The following is a 19,538-nucleotide window of genomic DNA, read 5'->3' on the forward strand; positions in this document are numbered from 1 at the left end:
AAGGTGTGGTTTGAGGAAAATCACCTGAAAAGCTTGAGCTGCTGTCAGACAGGATGTACACTAGTGTTCAGTGAGGCTGCAGCGCCATCTATCTGGTATTCTCATGAAAATGTCAAAGAAATGTCCTGTGCTTGAGTCAGCCGCTGACAAAAACAGTTTAAATGAGAATTTTTTTAGTCTTTATATGATCTAATTTGTAAAATAAATGAAGAGTAAAAGCATGCATTTAAAATATAAAGTCAAATTAATTGCTTAATTGAATATTTCTGCTATCTGACACTTCAAAGCGCATTTCCTCAAGAGCAAACTTCTGTATTTACTTACTATAAATTGCTCATTTAGTCATTTATTTGTGATATCTGGTGCTTTAATTCACTTTGTACCGACTATTTTGTTATTATTATGTATTTTGAGACAAAATGTGTTGAAGAAACCCACAGTTATTTTTTAAAAAGGATTTTAAATGAGAAAATAATGAAGCAAATGAGCTAGAAATCAGCACAATTAACAGCTAAGCTGTTTAAAGTTATAGTACACACTAGCTGTGATTTAAATTGTAATATCCATCTTTTAAAAAGCACAACTTGCAACAAAGATTATGTTACAGTCTTTATAAAGCGTATTATATGGGTAATCCCAGAATAGAGGACATTTTACGGCAAATTCCAAATAATCCATGTAGAAAATCCTAAAACATGCAGTAGTTTTGTAAATGTTCTCATCCTGACACCAAATCTTTAAAAAAAAAAAAAAAAACAGAAGAAAAGAATGTTTGAAACTATTTTTAAATACCAAATAATTCTGGAGTTCCCCTAAAATGCCATTTTTCTCTTGTCCCACCCCCCTGATGACCAAACTGAATCTCTAATAAAACAGTTAAAAAGAAATTAGAATCTCTTTTTTTGGTTTTATTGTTTTCATTGATGTCTCTTGTAATGCTTTTAATCAACATAATCTTTTAAATAATAATTATTTTGCATGGAACGTGTCCACAACATGTTAGCAGAACCTGTAGATGACTTACTGTCATTTTGTGTCTTGTTTCTGTTGTTTTCTGTCTTGATTTTGTCGTTTTGTGTCTCATTTCTGTCATTTTGTGTCTTCTCTTTATTGTTGTGTCTTGTTTTCACTGGATTTTGGTTGATTTTTATGTGAATGTTCTTAAAGAAAATATTAGAAGTTTTACTGATATATATGGAGTCACTTTAGATATTTTTAGGATTTTTGGGGGAAGATTTTTACTCATTATTTGAAAATATTTACAAGAATTTTCTTGCCAAATTTTGGGGGATTTTTATTTTTATTTTTTTAAATGAAACTTTTGAGGAAAATTTTTAAAGAATTATTTGAATTTTCTTCCTGAAGGTTTTGTAAATTTTCAGAAATTTGGGTAATTTTTTTGCTAAATTTTTGGATTTTTTTTTCAGACAAGGAAACAATATTTTTTGGTGCCTGTAAATGAAGACCAGGCCAGGTCGGATAATATAAAAATTATGCTGTTTATAGTTGTTATTCTTTCTAGTTATTTATATTTATAGCTATTATTTTGCACTGTACTGGGACTGGGAGAACAGAATTTCATTTTGTTTCCATGCAAACACCAGAAAGGACAATAAACTAATCTGGATCCTGAATGTGCTTCCAGGAAGTGGGAACATCTCCAGTCAACATGATGTGGATTCAGAGGATCCTGCTCTCATGGTGGTTCCTGGATCCTCAAAGTCAGTGTCTGGAGTCGGTCTGTACCGAGACTTCATCGGCTGCCTACCTGTCCACCTGTCCAAGAGGATATTAGGCAAGTCAGCGCATATATCCACGGCTCAGGTTCTCTCTGCTAACGTGGTCTTCTGTGGTGGATCAGCCCTGCAGTCTGAAGGTCTGCACACTGACATGTCCTTAAACTGACAGTATAAAGCTAAAGCTTGGCTAATGGCACCATGGGGATGTGACTTAATTACTGGAGAATGGCTTTATTAAATCCATCCCACCCAAGCAGGTAGCCCTTGGATATGAGAACAGGAAAGTCCTGCCAAGGAAAGCATCATCAGTCTGCAGGCTGAAAGACAAATCAACCCTCCTGTTGTCTTCATTTACAGGCACCAAAAAATAGTGTTTCCTTGTCTGGAAAACATCCAAAAATTCAGCAAAAAAATTCCCCCAAATTTCTGAAAATTAGCAAAACCTTCAGGAAGAATATTCCAATAATTCCTTAAAAGTTTCTCTTCAAAGTTTTTTTTTTTTTTTTTAAAAATCCCCCAAATTTGGCTAGAAAATTTGTGTAAATACTTTGAGTATTGAAATGAGTAAAAATCTTCCAAAAAATCTTAAAAATATCTAAAATGATTCCATATATATCAGTAAAACATCTTATATTTTCTTAAAGAACATTCACAAAAAAGCCAACCAAAATCCAGCGAAATTCGCTGGATTTTGGTTGGTTTCTTTGTGAATGTTCTTAAGAAACATTTTTAGCATTTCTTTTTTTCCACCAAAAACTGTTCAAAGATTTCCCAAAAATGTTGAAAATGTGGACATCAGAAGTTTCACTGTGAAAATATTTTTTTTTCACATTTTCAAATTTTAAAATGTGTCAATTTTGACCCGCAGGGCGACACAAGGGTTAATGTTTTTAGTTGGTTTAGGTCTGACAAATGAAAGATGTGATTTTATATGAAGACTAGGAATAATACAACTTTAGATTCACTACCCAGACTCCCAGACTCCCAGACACCACTCTGGATGTTTTTAGGTGAGTGAGGTCTAAAATAACTCGCTGAGACCAAGCCCCTCTCTCCACTTGGCTCCGTCAATCACAGGCCAAACCAAGATGGCAGGCTGTGGGAGCTGGGTCTTCCTTCTAACAGGCGAGTTTACTGCTGAATTCATTCAACTTTCCGCATTATTACAACACCGGCTGACCTTCCTGGTGTTGTTCAATCAGTCTGTGTTATTTATTTCAAACACTGAGCGTTCAAGGACTGCAGGACGAACTGTTACCATCAGGAACTGTGTGTTGTCGTGTTTAAAAGTCAAGTTGAAGGTTTTGTTTTAAATTTTTGACCAGCTGTTTTGGTGTTGCACTTTTACAGTTTGTGCTGTCAGTGTTTTTGGGACCAAAGCAGAGATCAAATTCACCATTCCTGTGGGGAATCTGTCATTTTCTGTCTTGTTTTTGTCATTTTATGTCTTGTATTCATCATTTTGTGTATTGTTTTTGTCTTTTGTGTCTTGTTTTTGGCATTTTATGTCTTGTTTTTGTCATTTTCTGCCTCGTTTTTGTCATTTTGTGTCTTTTTTTGTCATCTTCTGTGTTGTCTTTTGGTTTTGCGTCTTGTTTTTGGCATTTTGTGTCTCACTTCTGTCATTTTGTGTCACGTTTTGTCATTTTCTGCTTCATTTCTGTTGTTTTCTGTCTTGTTTTTGTAATTTTATGTCTCGTTTTTGTCATTTTCTGTCTTGTTTTTTGTTTTGTGTCTTGTTTTTATTGTTTTGTGTCATTTTTTTGTTGTATTGTGTCTCGTTTTTGTCATTTTGTGTCTTGTTTATGTGAGCGTTCCAGGACTGCAGGACGAACTGTTACCATCAGGAACTGTGTGTTGTTGTGCTTAAAAGTTGAAGGTTTTGTTTTAAATTTTTGACCAGCTGTTTTGGTGTTGCACTTTTACAGTTTGTGCTGTCAGTGTTTTTGGGGCCAAAGCAGAGATCAAATTCACCATTCCTGTGGGGAAGCTGTTCACATACGAGCTGAAGAGAGAGACTTTCCAGAGCGAGTTTGAGCCTTTGTCAAAACTCTACGGTGAGCCTGATTTACAAACATCATCTCTCAGAATAAGGCGTAGAGATTGTCTAATTGAGCTCACTTCTCCACGCTTCTTTTTGTCTGCTGTAAAGCCGGACGCTTGTACGATGACCCCATGACTTTTAAGTGCAACAAGCAGAATTTCCCAGACCTCCCAGAGTGGCTGCGCTTCACCCAACGGCACCCCTTTGATAACGGATTCCTGTACGGCACGCCAACGTCTCCAGGAAAAAGTATAATTGAGGTGTGAAGTTGACATTTACACCAACAGAAACACCAGCCAACATCCTGCATGTAGAATCAGAGGATTTCTACTTTAATTTTCCTTTTAAAAAGTCACTCAGACCAATTAATCAGTGAGTTGTTCGGTCTAAAAAATGTCAGAAAATTGTTTTAAAAAAGAAAGAAAATGTAAATCAGTGTCTTGTTTTGTCTGCAACTCAAAGCTGTTCAGTTTACTGGTGTAGATGATAGATGAGGACCAAAATCAGAGAATTTGTTCTTTATTTTCCTCAAAGAACTACTCAAAATAATGGATCGATTATCAAAATAGCCGCCATAACGAACTGATTAATCTCTGCAGCTCTAAAAAAGAATGTGTTTAAACAGACTGTATTGCATTTTCTGAGTTATTTATGAGTATAAATTGTACATTTATACCATTTTGTGTGATTATGAGTAGACATTTGCATTTATTTGTGGCCACATGTCTCATTTCTAATGCATTATGGGTTCCTGACATCTTTACACTTTACAAATTAATGTGATATAGCATCTCAGGCTTTACTTGTGCACATTTTGCTGTTCATGTAGGTGACATTCTAGTGCAGCTACAGGGGAGAAAAATCTTAAAAACATCCACTTATCAGAAACATCTCCGGTAAATGTCAGGATTTGTTGTCAAACCCCCAGAGACAAAAGCTTTGGGCATCTTTGTGGAGCTGCTATTTTGAACCAACATTAAAAATTCAGGAAGTAAAATGTCTTTGAAGAGGAAGAGATGCAGATTTCTGAGGAGTCACTGAACAGAATGTTTTACAGCTGGAAAGCATGTTCCATTCTGGGTGCAACCACATGTTCCTCTGATTCAAAACACTTCTTACTGTAACTAACTGCTTTCTAGAAGTTTAGCACCTTTTGACACTACAGGCAGGTAAAGTATTCAGTTTCCAGGAACCTAAAGTGCAAAAAAGATGTCAAGTGCATGTAAAAAATGCACAAATTGTTAGTCAAAATCACATAAAATAAGGTATAAATGTACACAACTGTTCAATAGTTTAGGGTCTTCCAGACAATTTCATGTTTTCCATGAAAACTCCCACTTTTATCCATGTGCTAACATAACTGCACAAGGGTTTTCTAATCATCAATGAGCCTTTCAACACCATTAGCTAACACAATGTAGCATTAGAACACAGGAGTGATGGTTGCTGGAAATGTTCCTCTGTACCTCTATGGAGATATTCCATTAAAAATCAGCTGTTTCCAGCTACAATAGTCATTTACCACATTAACAATGTCTGCACTGGATTTATCATTCATTTAATGCTATCTTCACTGAAAAAAATGCTTTTCTTTTAAAAATAAGGACATTTCTAACTGACTCCAAGCTTTTGAATGGTGGTGTACTTTTAATACATAAAAAATTCAATAGAAAATAAAAGAAATAAAGCTGTAATACAGTTTAAATAGATTTTATTTTCATTCATTTTTGCTCCCATATCATTCAAAGTTTATGTTTGCCTCTAATAGAGCTGCAATGATTTATTGATTAGTTGTAAACTAAAGTAATCTTTGACTATTTTGATGATCAGTGGGTAATTTTTTTTTAGAAAAAAAGTTGAACTTCTCTGATTCCAGCTACTTAAATTGAAAGATTATCTTGTTTCATTCCCCTCTATGACAACAAATTGAACATCTTTGTGTTGTGGACTAATTTGAGGACGTCAATCAACATTTTTTTTTTGCGTTTCTTGACATTATATTGTCCAAACAATTGAGCAAATAACTAACAGATCACTAGACAATAAAATAATTGTTAGTTGTATCCCTAGCTTCTAATAATAATAATAATAATAATAATAATAATAATAATAATAATAATAATAATAATAATAATGACAAGCATACACAATAGTAGGGGTTTTAAAAATTTCTTTTAACCCTCGTGTCATCCTGCAGGTCAAATTGACCTGTTTTAAAGACTGAAAATGTGGAAATGCATGATTTTTGTGTGAATGTTTAGAAGTTTTAGAAGTTTTGCTTACACACACACACACACACACACACACCTATATAATCACTTTAGATATTTTTAAGATTTTTTGGGAAGGTTTTTACTTATTTTTTGAAAATATTTACAAGAGTTTTCTTGCCAAATTAGTTTTTTTTTTTTTTTTTTTAAATAAAACTTTTAAGGGAAACTTTTAAGTAATTATTGGATTTTTCTTCCTGAAAGTTTTGCAAATTTTCATAAATTTGGGGAATTTTTTGCTGAATTATTGGATTTTTTTCAGACAAGGAAACAATATTTTTGGTGCCTGTAAATGAAGCCAATAGGAGGGTTAAAAAGGTATTTTATTATCCACAAACACAAATGAGATATTGCGCTCAGTAAGGCCCATTTTATGTTACTTGCCATTTCCTCCTGGAGAACAGACTGGCCAGACTCCAAGGCTTTCTGAGTTATTTAATACAAAGTAGTCAACAGGTTTACTACAATATCTTTAGAAATAACTTTACATTTCTATTTTACTCAACTCTATATATAATATTGAGAAGAATCTTTCTCTAAAATGCCATGTAGTGTTTGGTTGATGTTGATTTTAGGTCTGAAAACAGCAAAAAATGTCAACTATGATACAAAAAGTCCTACTATTATATATTGACCCATTTGCTAATGAACTGACAGACTCTACAGGATTGAGGCACTCTGGGAAATGTAGGAAATCGGTAACAAATCCATGAGCAGACAAGGCAGTTTGATGTAAAACAGAATGCACTAACCATTACAAACTGAAAATGTAACAATAGCTCAGACTGGACTATTTAAATAGGTAAAAACATACAATTATAACAGTAAATAAACATCTTTTTCACACAGATCTATGCCGTCAACAAGCGCAGCTACGAAACAGCCAGACACATCCTGGTGCTCAAAGTCACTGCAGGTAGGTGTGATTTAACCCTCGTGTCGTCCTGCAGGTCAACATTGACCCGTTATAAAGTTTGAAAATGTGGGAAAAAAATATTTTCATAGTGAAAACTTTCACATTTTCAACATTTTTGGGATTTTTTGGAACATTTTTTGGTGGGAAAAAAATGTTGAAAAAAAAAAGTTTCTTTAAGAATATTCAGAAAAAAAATTTTATGTGAATGACTTTTACTGATATATATGGAATCACTTTAGATATTTTTAGGATTTTTTTTGAAAGATTTTTATTCATTTTTTGAAAATATTTATATTTTTAAAATTTTTAAAAATTTTTATTTCTTGTCAAATTTGGGGATTTTTTTTCTGAAATAAAACTTTAAAGGGAAACTTTTAAGGAATTATTGGAATTTTCTTCCTGAAGGTTTTCCAAATTTTCTGAAATTTGGAGATTTTTTTTGCTGAATTATTGGATTTTTGTTAGACAAGGAAACAGTATTTTTTGGTGCCCATAAATGAAGACAACAGGAGGGTTAAATGATGTGACAGATGCTGAGTTTACATGACGGATGGAGAAACGGTGTATCAGGAATCACTGATGTTCCTCACAGAGAAGATGCTGCCCTATCAGGCCGAGTTCTTCCTCAAGCTGAGGGAGATTGAAAAGGTGCTGCCCTCTTCTGTCCAGGATGAGATAAAGCAGGATCTACAGAAGCTGTGGGACACCGAGGCCTTGGAGATGGTCAACATCTCCAACGCCCTCGACCAGGGAGGCCGAGTTCCTCTACCTCTGGCAGGACACTTTGAAGGGTAAAATGGAGAGATGTGCAAAAACTCTAAATCTTACCAAGTCTGTTTGTCTTATTTTTAGTCAATGTGTCTCATCCCACTTGATTTAAGATAAATTCACTTAACAAGAGACATTTCAGCAGATGGAGGGACTTGTTTTAAGACAATGCATCTGAAATATCTTGTTAAGTCAAACAATCTTGAACTTATCTTGTTTTGAGTTGAATTTTAAAAGAAAACTCAAAATAAGTTTGATACATCTCAAATTAGGAGGTTACATGAAGGCAAAAATCTTTTTTTGAGTGAAAAGCTGCTATTTTTTTTAAGCATATCTGGCTTATTTTAAGACACCTAAGCTTGACAATCCTGATAACATAGAGCTTAAAATATCATATCTTATTTCAAGAAATCTGACCAAGCCATTTTCACTTGTTCTATTGGCAGATTTTTTCACTTAGTTCAAGGTCCTTGGTTCCTTGAAATAAGTTTTTTTTTCTTGTTTTGAGAGGAGCATGTTTTCCAGTGTGGTGCAAAGGTAGCAGCTGTGGAATAACTGCGTGTTCAGTAAAGTGTGGTTTGTGTCAGGGTGTATGTGAAGGTGGGGTCGGAGCAGTATTTCTCAGACTGTCTCCAGAGGGTTCTGACTCCGGAGCACCAGAGGCAGTGCACGGCAGGAGCCAAAGTCAAGGTTCCAGGAGGATGCAACTTCTGCAGCATTCCCAGCAACTGTATCACCTGGTGCAAGACGGAGCTGGTGAGGACAGAAAAGACACGTCCGAGAGGGAAAAATCACACTTTTTAAACCTACAGTTTGTCATTTAAGAGGAGATTTTGCTATTGTTTGTACTATATCTGTCCATTTTTCAACTTCCTTTTGCTGTTTTGACACTCAGGCAGCAATGTGAGGATGTCAACTTAAACTTTAACTAAATTTAATTGATCATCTGGTTGACAAATGCTTACCTTTAGACCTTAACATGAAGCAATGGCGACCTCTGATTCCTAGGCACGTGTTCAATATGTCAGAAAAATGTTAATCTGGGAAGAAAAAAAGGCAAAGATGAGAGAAACTTAAGAAAAAATAGGTGATTTCTGGTGAACTGGTGACAAATTAAAGGAAAAGCATGAACCCTTGGTGGCAAGTGGTGGCTCTCTATGTTGGTTTTCCTTTAATTTGACACCTATCTGCATGTGATTTCTTCTTATACTGTTAGTTATCTCACAACAGGGCTGCAACAAACGTTTGTTTTCATTGTTGGTTAATCTGACAATTTACTGAATAATCATTTAGTTTTTTGGGCTGTAAAAATGTAAGAAAAATGGTGATAAATGTCTTTTTTTTGTCCACAGCGTAAAGATATTCAGTTTACATTCATAGAAGAGGGAAGAAATAAGAAAATATTTACATTTAGGACCCTGCTATTACAGAATTTAGAATTGATTTCTTTGAAAAAAAAACTCAACTCAAAAATCAAAAACTCATCAAAATAGTCAATCAATTAAATGATTAATCATTGCAGCTCTACCTCACAACCACCAATAATTATCCTGCGACCCAATCTCTCTCATTAGGCTGGCAATCAATTACGCATTTAAAATATTGATTAAACTGCCAGTTATTTTCTCTAGTAAACATCTGGTCTATGAAACGATAGAAAGCATTTAGAATTTATTCTTAGGCACAAGTTTTTCACAAGAAAAAAAGCAAAGATGAGAGAAACTTAAGGAAAAAATAGGTGATTTCTGTCCTGACGAACTATAAACTTGTGACAAATTAAAGGAAAAATGTGAACCCTTGGTTGTCAGTGGCTACTCTTTATATTGGTTTTCCTTTAATTTGCCACCTGTCTGCATGTGGTTTCTTCTTATATCATTATTTATCTTGCAAAAGGGCTGGAGGGGTCTCTGTCGTTAATTACTTTCTCAAGTAAACATGAAATGTTAGAAAGCATCTAGATGTCTTTTTAATGTCTGTCAAATGATATAAACTCCAAAAATACTCAATTTACTTAAATATGGTGTAAGTTTAGCCTGAAAAAATGACTTGAACACTAAATTGGTGCTGATTAATTGTCTTTCTATCGCTGCAGTTCGACCTGACCAAGCTGGAGCCGGAGCCTCCTGCTCCCACGATGGGCTCCGGGATTCTGGACGCTGGGATTGACTTCGACCCTCCCGAGTCGCCCCCCAGCAGAGACTACTTCCCCGACTACATGGTGACGGTGATCGTGCCCCTGATCCTCGCCATCATCCTGTGTGCTCTGCTGGCCTACATCATGTTCTGCAGACGGGAGGGAGTGTACGTGTCCACTTTAAATCCAGTGAATAATAGAAACAATCCTCAGTGTCACCGTGACAAAGGATCAGTCACCAAATTCACATTTTTGTCACTGATGCAACTGATTTCAGTTAGATGTAATATGGAACTTCTGTTATGTAGCTGGAGACAAATTAAAGGAAAACCACTAGTGGGGGCTCTTTATGTTGGTTTTCCTTTAATTTGACACCCATCTGCTGTGGTTTCTTCTGTTATTTATCTCACAACAGGGATACAACAAATGCTTATTTTCATGTCTTAAACTTAAAAATCTCAAATGTACACTTTTGATTAATCCTAATAATCTCTGACACATTACTCTGTTTTTCTTTTTTTTACAGTGCAAAAAGGAATGCAAGAACAAACCAGTAAGTACAATGACTCAGTAGAAAACTGTTTTTGCAGTAGTCACTGATGGAACTCCATTAAACTCCCACTTTTATCCATGTGCTAACATAACTGCACAAGGGTTTTCTAATCATCAATGAGCCTTTCAACACCATCAGCTAACACAATGTAGCATTAGAACACAGGAGTGATGGTTGCTGGAAATGTTCCTCTGTACCTCTATGGAGATATTCCATTAAAAATCAGCTGTTTCCAGCTACAATAGTCATTTACCACATTAACAATGTCTACACTGGATTTATCATTCATTTAATGTTATCTTCACTGAAAAAAGACTTTCTTTCAGAAATAAGGACATTCCTAAGTGAGCCCAGACTTCTGAACGGCGTACATTGTAATTTAAGTAAATATTTAAGTTAAATATTGTACTTTTTTTAGTCCAATTCACTTATTTGCCAGCTGTAGATCGTAGATCATTTGCAATTTCAGATTATCAATACAAAATATAATCAGAAAATGAGGATGTTTTGTTATAAATTATGCCATTCAACAGCAACAATATACACATAATTAAAGTTAGACACATCTCTATTAATTCTGACATGGGTCATTCAACATACTGAGTATTTTTACTTTTATATTTTAACCCTCTTGTCATCCTGTGGGTCTGAATTGACCCATTTCAAAGTTTGAAAATGTAGGAAAAAAACATATTTTCTCAGCTAAACTTCTGATGTCCACATTTTCAACATTTTTGGGAAATCTTTGAACATTTTTTGGTGGAAAAAAAGAAATGTTAAAAATGTTTCTTAAGAACATTCACAAAAAAATCAATCAAAATCCAGCAAATTTCACTGGGTTTTGGTTGATTTTTTTGTGAATGTTCTTAAAGAAAATATTAGAAGTTTTACTGATATATATGGAATCACTTTAGATATTTTTAGGATTTTTTTGGAAGATTTTTACTCATTTTTTGAAAGTATTTACAAGAATTTTCTTGCCACATTTGGGTTTTTTTTTTTTTAAATAAAACTTTTAAGGGAAACTTTTAAGGAATTATTGGAATTTTCTTCCTGAAGGTTTTACAAATTTTCAGAAATTTGGGGAATTTTTTTTGCTGAATTTTTGGATTTTTTTCAGACAAGGAAACAGTATTTTTTGGTTCCCGTAAATGAAGACAACAGGAGGGTTAAACACCGATTTTCATTTGTTTGAATGGTTAAAACCCACAGTGAACTCTTTCAGATGATCAGTTTTAGTCTCTCAGTTAACAGTAAAATGGACTGAGTGGTGGAAAAACACTGTATATGTGTGTGATGTTCTGCAGGATCCAGCTGTACCATCAACACACCATTCACGAGAACACCGACGAGCTGAGGAACATGGCAGGAAACCGAGGCGTCCCTCCACCTCTGTCCACGCTGCCCATGTTCAACTACCGGACCGGAGAAAGAGCTTCCCCGCTGCAGTCGGACAGCCCCAGCATCCCCCTCATCATGGCCCAGCAGTGAGTGGACGCACTCAGTCACCAGTCTGATAGTCCACAGTTACACAACTAATGCAGCACAACTCTAATCCAGCATCCTTCAAGAGTTTTTAATATGAAAATGTTGATTAGTCATCTTCTAAGTTTTTAAAAAAGTGACCATATCTGTGCTAATATGGATATTTTGCAAAAAAAAACAAGACAAAATATTACAAAAATGACACAAATGACAAAAAAACAATGATTTATGATCAAAAGTTTAAAAAAAAATCTAAAAACAAGACAAAATATTGCAAAAATGAGACACAAAATGATAACATTTAGTCACAGGTATCTGGAGCTGAATGATATAGTATTTTACTTTATGATCAAAATGACAAAAGTCAGACAAAAAACTACAAAAACAAGACAAAATGTTCTAAAAATGAGACACAAAATGCTGGCTTGGACATATTTTAGGAACAGTTAGATGCAAATTGTAAATAAACATGCCCCATTAAGGAGGTACAGGGTGAAAGAGCGAGAAAAGCCCTGGTTTACCCCAGAGCTGGCAGATATTACTCATGAGCGTAACCTGACTTGGGGCAAGGCAAGGAAAACAGGCTCTACCACTGACTGGTCTGCTTTCAGACAAATAAGAAATAAATGCTCTTCTTTAATTAAGAAAGTGAAGTCAGAATATTATTAGCCCGTCACCACTGAGAACCTAAATAATCCGCAGAAATTCTGGAAGGTTAATAATTCTCTTTCTGTGAGCAAAAGCTCTCAGGTTCTTTATGTTTTAAAGGATTCTGTTCCTGTCTGTGACAGAATGGAGGTATTAAATTGTTTTAATGAACATTTTGTATCTTCTGGCTCTTTGTTTGAGTCAGTGGGAGCTGTCTCTGTGAAACCCTGCACAGACCTCCCACTGTACACTGGTGAGCCTTTTAATTTTGTACCTTTCTCCATTCAGGAAGTCCATAAAGACCTTAAAGCTTTAGACCTTAGAAAACCATCTGGACCTGATTTAATTGATCCTTATTTTTTAAAACTGGCAGATGATTTTGTAGCAGTGCCGATTACAGTTCTTTTTAACCTCATAGTGAAAAAAAATGAAATTCCCTCGGTTTGGAAATCAGCTTTTGTTCTTCCTTTATTAAAAGGAGGTGACTCAGCAGTTTTAACTAATTATAGGCCAATATCTAATCTATCAGTGCTGGTCAAAATTCTCAAAGCTCTTGTGAGTGAGCAAGTAAAGACATTTTCATATTCCCATTCTGTTATATCAAAATATGAATCAGGCTTCAGAAAAAACACAGCACCATCACAGCTGCAATGATGGTGGTAAATGACATTATTGTTGCTCTTGATAAGAAACAGCACTGTGCATCACTTTTTATTGAGCTGTCGAAAGCGTTTGACACTGTTGACCACCATATTTTAAAACTTAGCTCCTTCATTCAGGACTCTCGGAGCACGCAGTTGCTTGGTTTGCAAATTATCTCAGGAATAGGACTCAGTGCATTAAATGTGATGGTCTGTGCTCTGAATATGTTACTGTCCACAAGGGGGTGCTGCAGGGCTCTGTATTAGGTCCCCTTTTATTCATTATTTATATCAATGATCTGGATCTAAATGGGTCAGATTAGGACTGGGCGATATGGCCTAAATAAAATCTCTGATTTTTTTCACAAAAAATCCCGATTCACGATTTATCCTTTTCTTTTTTTTTTTTTTTTTTACCCCCTACCTAATCTCAGCACCCCGGAGTCCAGTCTACTCTATGCAAATAAGCTGCAGCCCTGTCCAGGTAAACACACTGGATCGCAGCTGGAAATGCGCTGCATGTGACATGCTGGTCCGGTTGCGGTGCATTTCCCGCTGTGATCCGGTGTGTTTACCTGGAGAGAGCTGCAGCTCATTTGCATAAAGTAGACTGACTTCTACTTCAGTGGTTCCCAACCTGTGTGGCTTGGAGCCCCTCCTATAAGCTGCACCCCACCCACCCACCACCACCACATAAGTACACTACAAAACATAAGAGGGAAGTTATTGAATTGTATTACTAATAGAAAATTCCCTAAAATTACAAAAAAAAATTTCATATCAAACCAAGAGTTCAAGAGTTGTACTATGACGAGGAGGAGAGAGTTTATGACTGCAGTAAATTCGTTGACACTACAATGCATAAGAGTTATTGATTGTTTTTAAACTAAAAAAATCCTTACAATTATGAGAAAAAATATTTAATATCAAACTAAGAGTTGTAGTATGACCAGCAGGAGTCAGTTGCTGGCTGCAGTAATTTTGTTGAATATTTGTGTCTCTTCGCTGTTTGCAGCAGTTTTGCATTTTGCAGACGGTCCCTGTTCACTCGTCACACAACCAGCTGCTCATAGACACCAATGTTATTTCTGTAGCTACTTTTGATTAAACTGGGCTTGTAGCACATTGTCTACCTTACAACGATGGAAAAGAGGCATCGTTTATGTTTAGACAACGTATATTTAATGAGTTATTGATGCCGGAAGTCCGAATTTGTGAATGTCTTTCCGACTTTACCAAACTGTGTTTTGTTTCCTGACGTCGCCGTAATTCGCTGGTTTCATGCTGTCATTTACGAGCATTTCACCACAAATAACACAATTCTGTCTTGTTCTTTAATAAAACCAAATTTAAGGTAACTCGAAGTATAGCCGGAGTTTTTAGGTACTGATGAATCTTCACCCGTTTTGCGTTATTCAGACACCGTTTCCGTCAGTAATTTTCTAACTGTAACACAAACTAGTGAATCGGGATGAACTAGAGCCAACCTGAAGAAAGACCAAATAAATGTGTTTTTAAAATGTTTTATAAGTAGACTTGTGATGACACAGTGAGTCTGTTACTCTGATTTTATCCAGAATGTAAAAATCTGTTTTTTATAACATCACAGCCTCAGAGCAGACAAAGCGGACCTCAGGTTGAGAACCACTGTTCTACTTTATGCAAACTGGATGCGGGTGCGGAGATTCCACGCATCGTGAAACTGTCCTCAAACTTCTAAACTAGGCGTCAGTGACATAAAACGAGGACAGATTCAGCTGCTGCAGATTATTTCTTGCCGCAAATGCTTTCAGAAATACTTTTCAGTGACGTGTTTTTGAAATAAAAGGGAAAGTTTGCGGCTGAGCTGCTGTGTTTATCCGACTCATCTGCAGGACTGTCCAGCTGAAAGCTCGGTCACGTGACTACGTAGCGGCCTGCTGTTGGTCAGCGCTGTCATGTGACCATGTTGTGGTCCGCTCGTGACCGCCCGCTGTCCGTGTGATTTTCAGATGCGGTGCGTTGCCGTGCAGGAAAATAGCATCTAGTGGACACACACCTTTAGATCTGCACCGCTCGCCACCATGTTGTTTGTGTATCAAGCGCGGGGGGGAGGGGGGGGGCCGCACTCTGAACTACGGGAGCCCAGCGGGAAGGCGTTGGTGGCGGATGTTGATGAGAAAATCGATTTTCATTAAAACAAATCAACATTAAGTACAAACTCGAATTAATCGATAAAATCGATTTATCGCCCAGCCCTAGGTCAGATGCTAATTTGCACTTTTATGCTGATGACACAGTTATTTACTGCTGTGGATCAACTCTTGTTCAGGCTGTTGAATCCCTGCAGAAAGCTGTTGTTGTTGTCCAGCCCTCATTTCTCCACCTGAAACTTGTTCTCAATGCAGACAAGACTAAGCTGATGTTGTTCTCCAACTCTAGGAAGTGTCCACAGATGATTCCCTCAGTGTCCACACTGGAGGGAAATGAAATAGAGGTGGTCCATGTGTATAAATACCCGATGACTCCCTCACTTTCAAGCCACGTGGAGAATCTTGTGAAGAAGCTGAGGCTAAAACTTGGTTTTTATTTTCAAAAAAAATGTGTTTTTCTTGTGATCTTCATTCGCTCCAATCACAAGATCATCTGCTGCTTTCAGTTCCATATGTTCGTGCTGAACTGGGTAAAAAGGCTTTTGTTTATTCTGCATCTTCTGCCTGGAATATGTTGCAGAAAGACGGGAAATTAACTGAGTTAATCCCATTGAGTGCCTTTAAATCTAAACTGCGAGTTCTTGGGACCGATTCCACAACATGCACTTGTTTTTTATAACTTGCTTGTAAATTTAATTATTATTATTTTTCTATTTTTATTTTTCGTATTTTAATTATGTTTTAACTGTGTAATTTTATAACTGTGTTTTGTATTTGCTGCTGCCTATCTTGGCCAGGACTCCCTTGAAAAAGAGGTTCTTAATCTCAACGGGATCTCTCCTGGTTAAATAAAGGTTAAATAAAATAAAATAAAAAACAACACAAAATATTACAAACATGAGACACAAAATGACAAATGAAGAATCTAGTATTTTACTTTATGATCAACATGTCATGGTCTAGAAATTATTTTAAATTCATAGTTTTACTCATTTACAATCTGCAGTTAATGTCTTCTCTGTATTTTTTACACTTTGAGGGCCGAACTGGACCCACTGGAGGGCTGGTTTTGGCCCGCGGGCCGCATGTTTGACACCCCTGATCTCAACCATACGTGGTAGCTTCCATTTCTTTCTAAATATGTGCTAATAACAATATATCTCAGATAAATATTAATCAACATATCGGGCAGAAAGAGGTGTTAGTTTAAATTATGGTCATTTTAAATGCTGTATTTTGGATGTTGAACTGTGTTTGGAATCTACTCTAGGTGTTTTCTAATATTATTGCTATTATTATTAATTTATATCTGTAATCGTAGAATTGTAGAATATTATGCAACTTATTTAGACACCTTTCAATATAAAATAATATAATTTAGCAACACAACAAACTACATCCTCCAGAATAATAATCAGCTGAAACAACACCAGAGTGTTGACGTGGAACGCAAGTTTAAGTGCAGAAAAGGTAATTTTAATATTATAGATTTTTTTAATTTATGTATTAATCAACAACTCTCTAAAGAAATTACCAACTTAGAAACCTCAAAACACCACAAAACAATAAAACCCTCTTATTAATGTTGGTGTTTATTTTGCAGACTATTTTCTCCATTAAGAAATTAATCATTTGGGATATAAAATGTCAGAAAAATGTGTATCACAAATCCAAATGAGTATATTCCCATATATTGCCTAATAAAACCAACACTCCATAGCACAATAATATTCCATTTAGTGTCATTTATGAACAAGAAAAGCATCAAATAGTCCCATTTTAGATGCTGAAATGCCAAAAAAATAAATAAATAAACGGGAATAAATGGGCTTAAAAATTAGCTGAAACTGTTCGTCAGTGATAAACAATTACTTTAAGTACTTAGTAAACTGCCAACTGGTAAATCTGTATGAATAATATTTCTGTTATTATTACTCCTGATGTGTTGTTTTGCTTTTTTCCCCTGAAAGTCCTGATTAATAACTCATTCTAATATTGTTTTTTTAGTGATCCCTACAGTGATACGCTGCCCAGGTAAACACATGATGCCCTCTTACATCACCGCACATTCGTTCTGCTCAGAGTTACTGATTGATTGACTGATTGATTGATTGATTGATTGATTGATTGATTGATTGATTTGTATTTACAGGAAGTGAGAACGACGATGGATGAAATGTCTCTGCTACAGAGTTTTATTCATTTGCTGCCACAGTTTATGGTTCTGTATTTGCAGTAGAATTTTATGTTATTTTTTCTTTGGGTTTCCATTAAAATAAATGAAATGTGTGTAATTTAAATCGTTATTTGCTGTTTATGATTTTCTGTTTGCAGCTGTCTTCACTCCTAATATAATAAATATATTAATATCATTATATCTCATATTGTTGTGTTCTTCAGTTGGAATCGTTTCTCCTGTAATTGCTAATTATGTCAAGATGCTTTTTACTCCGCCAAGGAACGGCTGAGTTATGTGACGATCTGCATACGTTTGTCTGTGAATCTGTGAATCTGTCTGTCTGTCTGTCTGTGTGAAACATTACTGAAAAATGGAGCAACGGATTTGGATGAAATTTTCAGAGAAGGTCAGAAATGACACAAGGACCAAGTGATTAGATTTTGGCAGTGATGCGGCTTATAGTCTGGATCTACAGCTTTGTTAAAGATTTCCCATTGGGAGATATAGCAGCCGGCACGGCGTCACTGTAACCATGATGTGAACACTGTGTCAGTTACCTGCTGACGATCACATGATTGCATCCTACTACAAACTGACTGATTTATCAGTTGGAAATCATACAAGGAACAAATGATTAAACTGTGGGATGTTTCTGAGTCCCATCAATTCCTGCCACCTGCTACATATTTAGGTCATGTATGCAGCAAACCTCAGCCAGACATGTTAAGTTCAGCCATCAGCTTTATTTTGAACACAAATTCAGCTTTCTGTGCTTCACTCATTCCTTCACAGTAAGAGCTTGTCTCCATTGCAGCTGCTTCTAAGTTTAGACATCCTTTGCTAGACAGCAACAGTTGGAACCGTTTTCTTTCATCTTAATGTGAATTTTCGGACTTTTCGGCAGCGTCTTCGTCATGTCAAGAAACCGCTTCTTAGAGAATCACTTCCTGTGCTGCTGGAATGGTGACAAAATAAAAGCCTGTAACATTAAAAATACGTCTTCAAAATAAAAGCATGGAAGGAACGATTATTTTAACACTAGCAAAACAAAGGTTTGCCAAAAGTGATGAACTGATCAACAGACCTTTGTAAGAGTAATTTACACGCAATTTGGTATTCATACATAACATGCACATGAATAACACCTGCCTGTGCTCAGTGCAAGGTCATTTTTATTAAAGATTTTATCCATCGGAAATGATACGTCACCTGAACAGCCTTGGCGGAGTACTGCGCTCTCTGAGTGCTCTCTTGTTTTTAATATGCTCAGGCTGAAAGTGATGGGAAGCTTTATTGGGGAAGATGGTGCCCGTGCATGAAGCGTGCCGTCAGCTGCTCCGAATGCTGTGCGTGTTTATGCTGCTTGTTTCACTTGTTGCACATAATGTCAACTCTCTGCTGGTGTATGATCGCCAAACGTTGCTAAATCTGAGAATCTTCGCTAAAGATCTTGCCAGTTTAGATCTTAACAGACAGAAATCTCTGCCTCCTTTCCTATCGGACATCCCGACATCCCTCTGCCATACGCCAGTGTCACTCGCCCTGGTGACTCTGTGTCCTCCACTGCTCCTCTCTCATGTGGAGTCCCACAGGGTTCGGTGCTGGGCTCTCTTTTATTTTCTTTATACCTTCCCCCACTTGGTTTCATTCTCAGGAAGTATTTCATTCCGCTGCTATGCTGATGACAGCCAGATCTGTGTCCCTCTCAAAAAGGCTGATTCATTTTCCCTTAAGCCTCTGCTAAATTGCTTAGACGACCTCAAGGCCTGGATGTCCCTAAACTTTCTCAATTTTAATGAGAAAAAAACTGAAGTGATGGTCTTTGGTGGCACCTCTGTGACCCCGCCAGTTGATCTGGGTTCCTTGGCACAGTACGCCAAACCTATTGTTACTAATCTAGGGGTAAAAGTGGAGGCGGATCTGAAGTTCGACAGCCAGAATAAAGCTGTAGTGAAATCAAGCTTCTTGCAGTTAAAAAAATAAAACCTTTTCTGCAGAGACAGCACTTTGAAACAGTGATCCACGCCTT

The 19,538-nt window shown here is 36.3% G+C and overlaps 1 protein-coding gene across 1 annotated transcript; it reads left to right on the forward strand.

Moving 5' to 3' along the window:
- Positions 1-2,792: 2,792 nt before the first annotated feature.
- sgca (sarcoglycan, alpha) lies at positions 2,793-17,702 on the forward strand. Its single transcript, XM_023286451.3, has 11 exons — positions 2,793-2,864; positions 3,668-3,796; positions 3,892-4,043; positions 6,903-6,969; positions 7,562-7,760; positions 8,325-8,493; positions 9,830-10,038; positions 10,398-10,424; positions 11,732-11,911; positions 17,338-17,364; positions 17,483-17,702. The coding sequence occupies exons 1-11, from the start codon at positions 2,828-2,830 to the stop codon at positions 17,487-17,489; spliced, it is 1,203 nt and encodes a 400-aa protein (XP_023142219.2). The 5' UTR covers positions 2,793-2,827; the 3' UTR covers positions 17,490-17,702.
- Positions 17,703-19,538: the final 1,836 nt, after the last annotated feature.

This window comes from Amphiprion ocellaris, chromosome 18 (genome assembly GCF_022539595.1).
Source record: "Amphiprion ocellaris isolate individual 3 ecotype Okinawa chromosome 18, ASM2253959v1, whole genome shotgun sequence".
NCBI classification, from domain to species: domain Eukaryota; kingdom Metazoa; phylum Chordata; class Actinopteri; family Pomacentridae; genus Amphiprion; species Amphiprion ocellaris.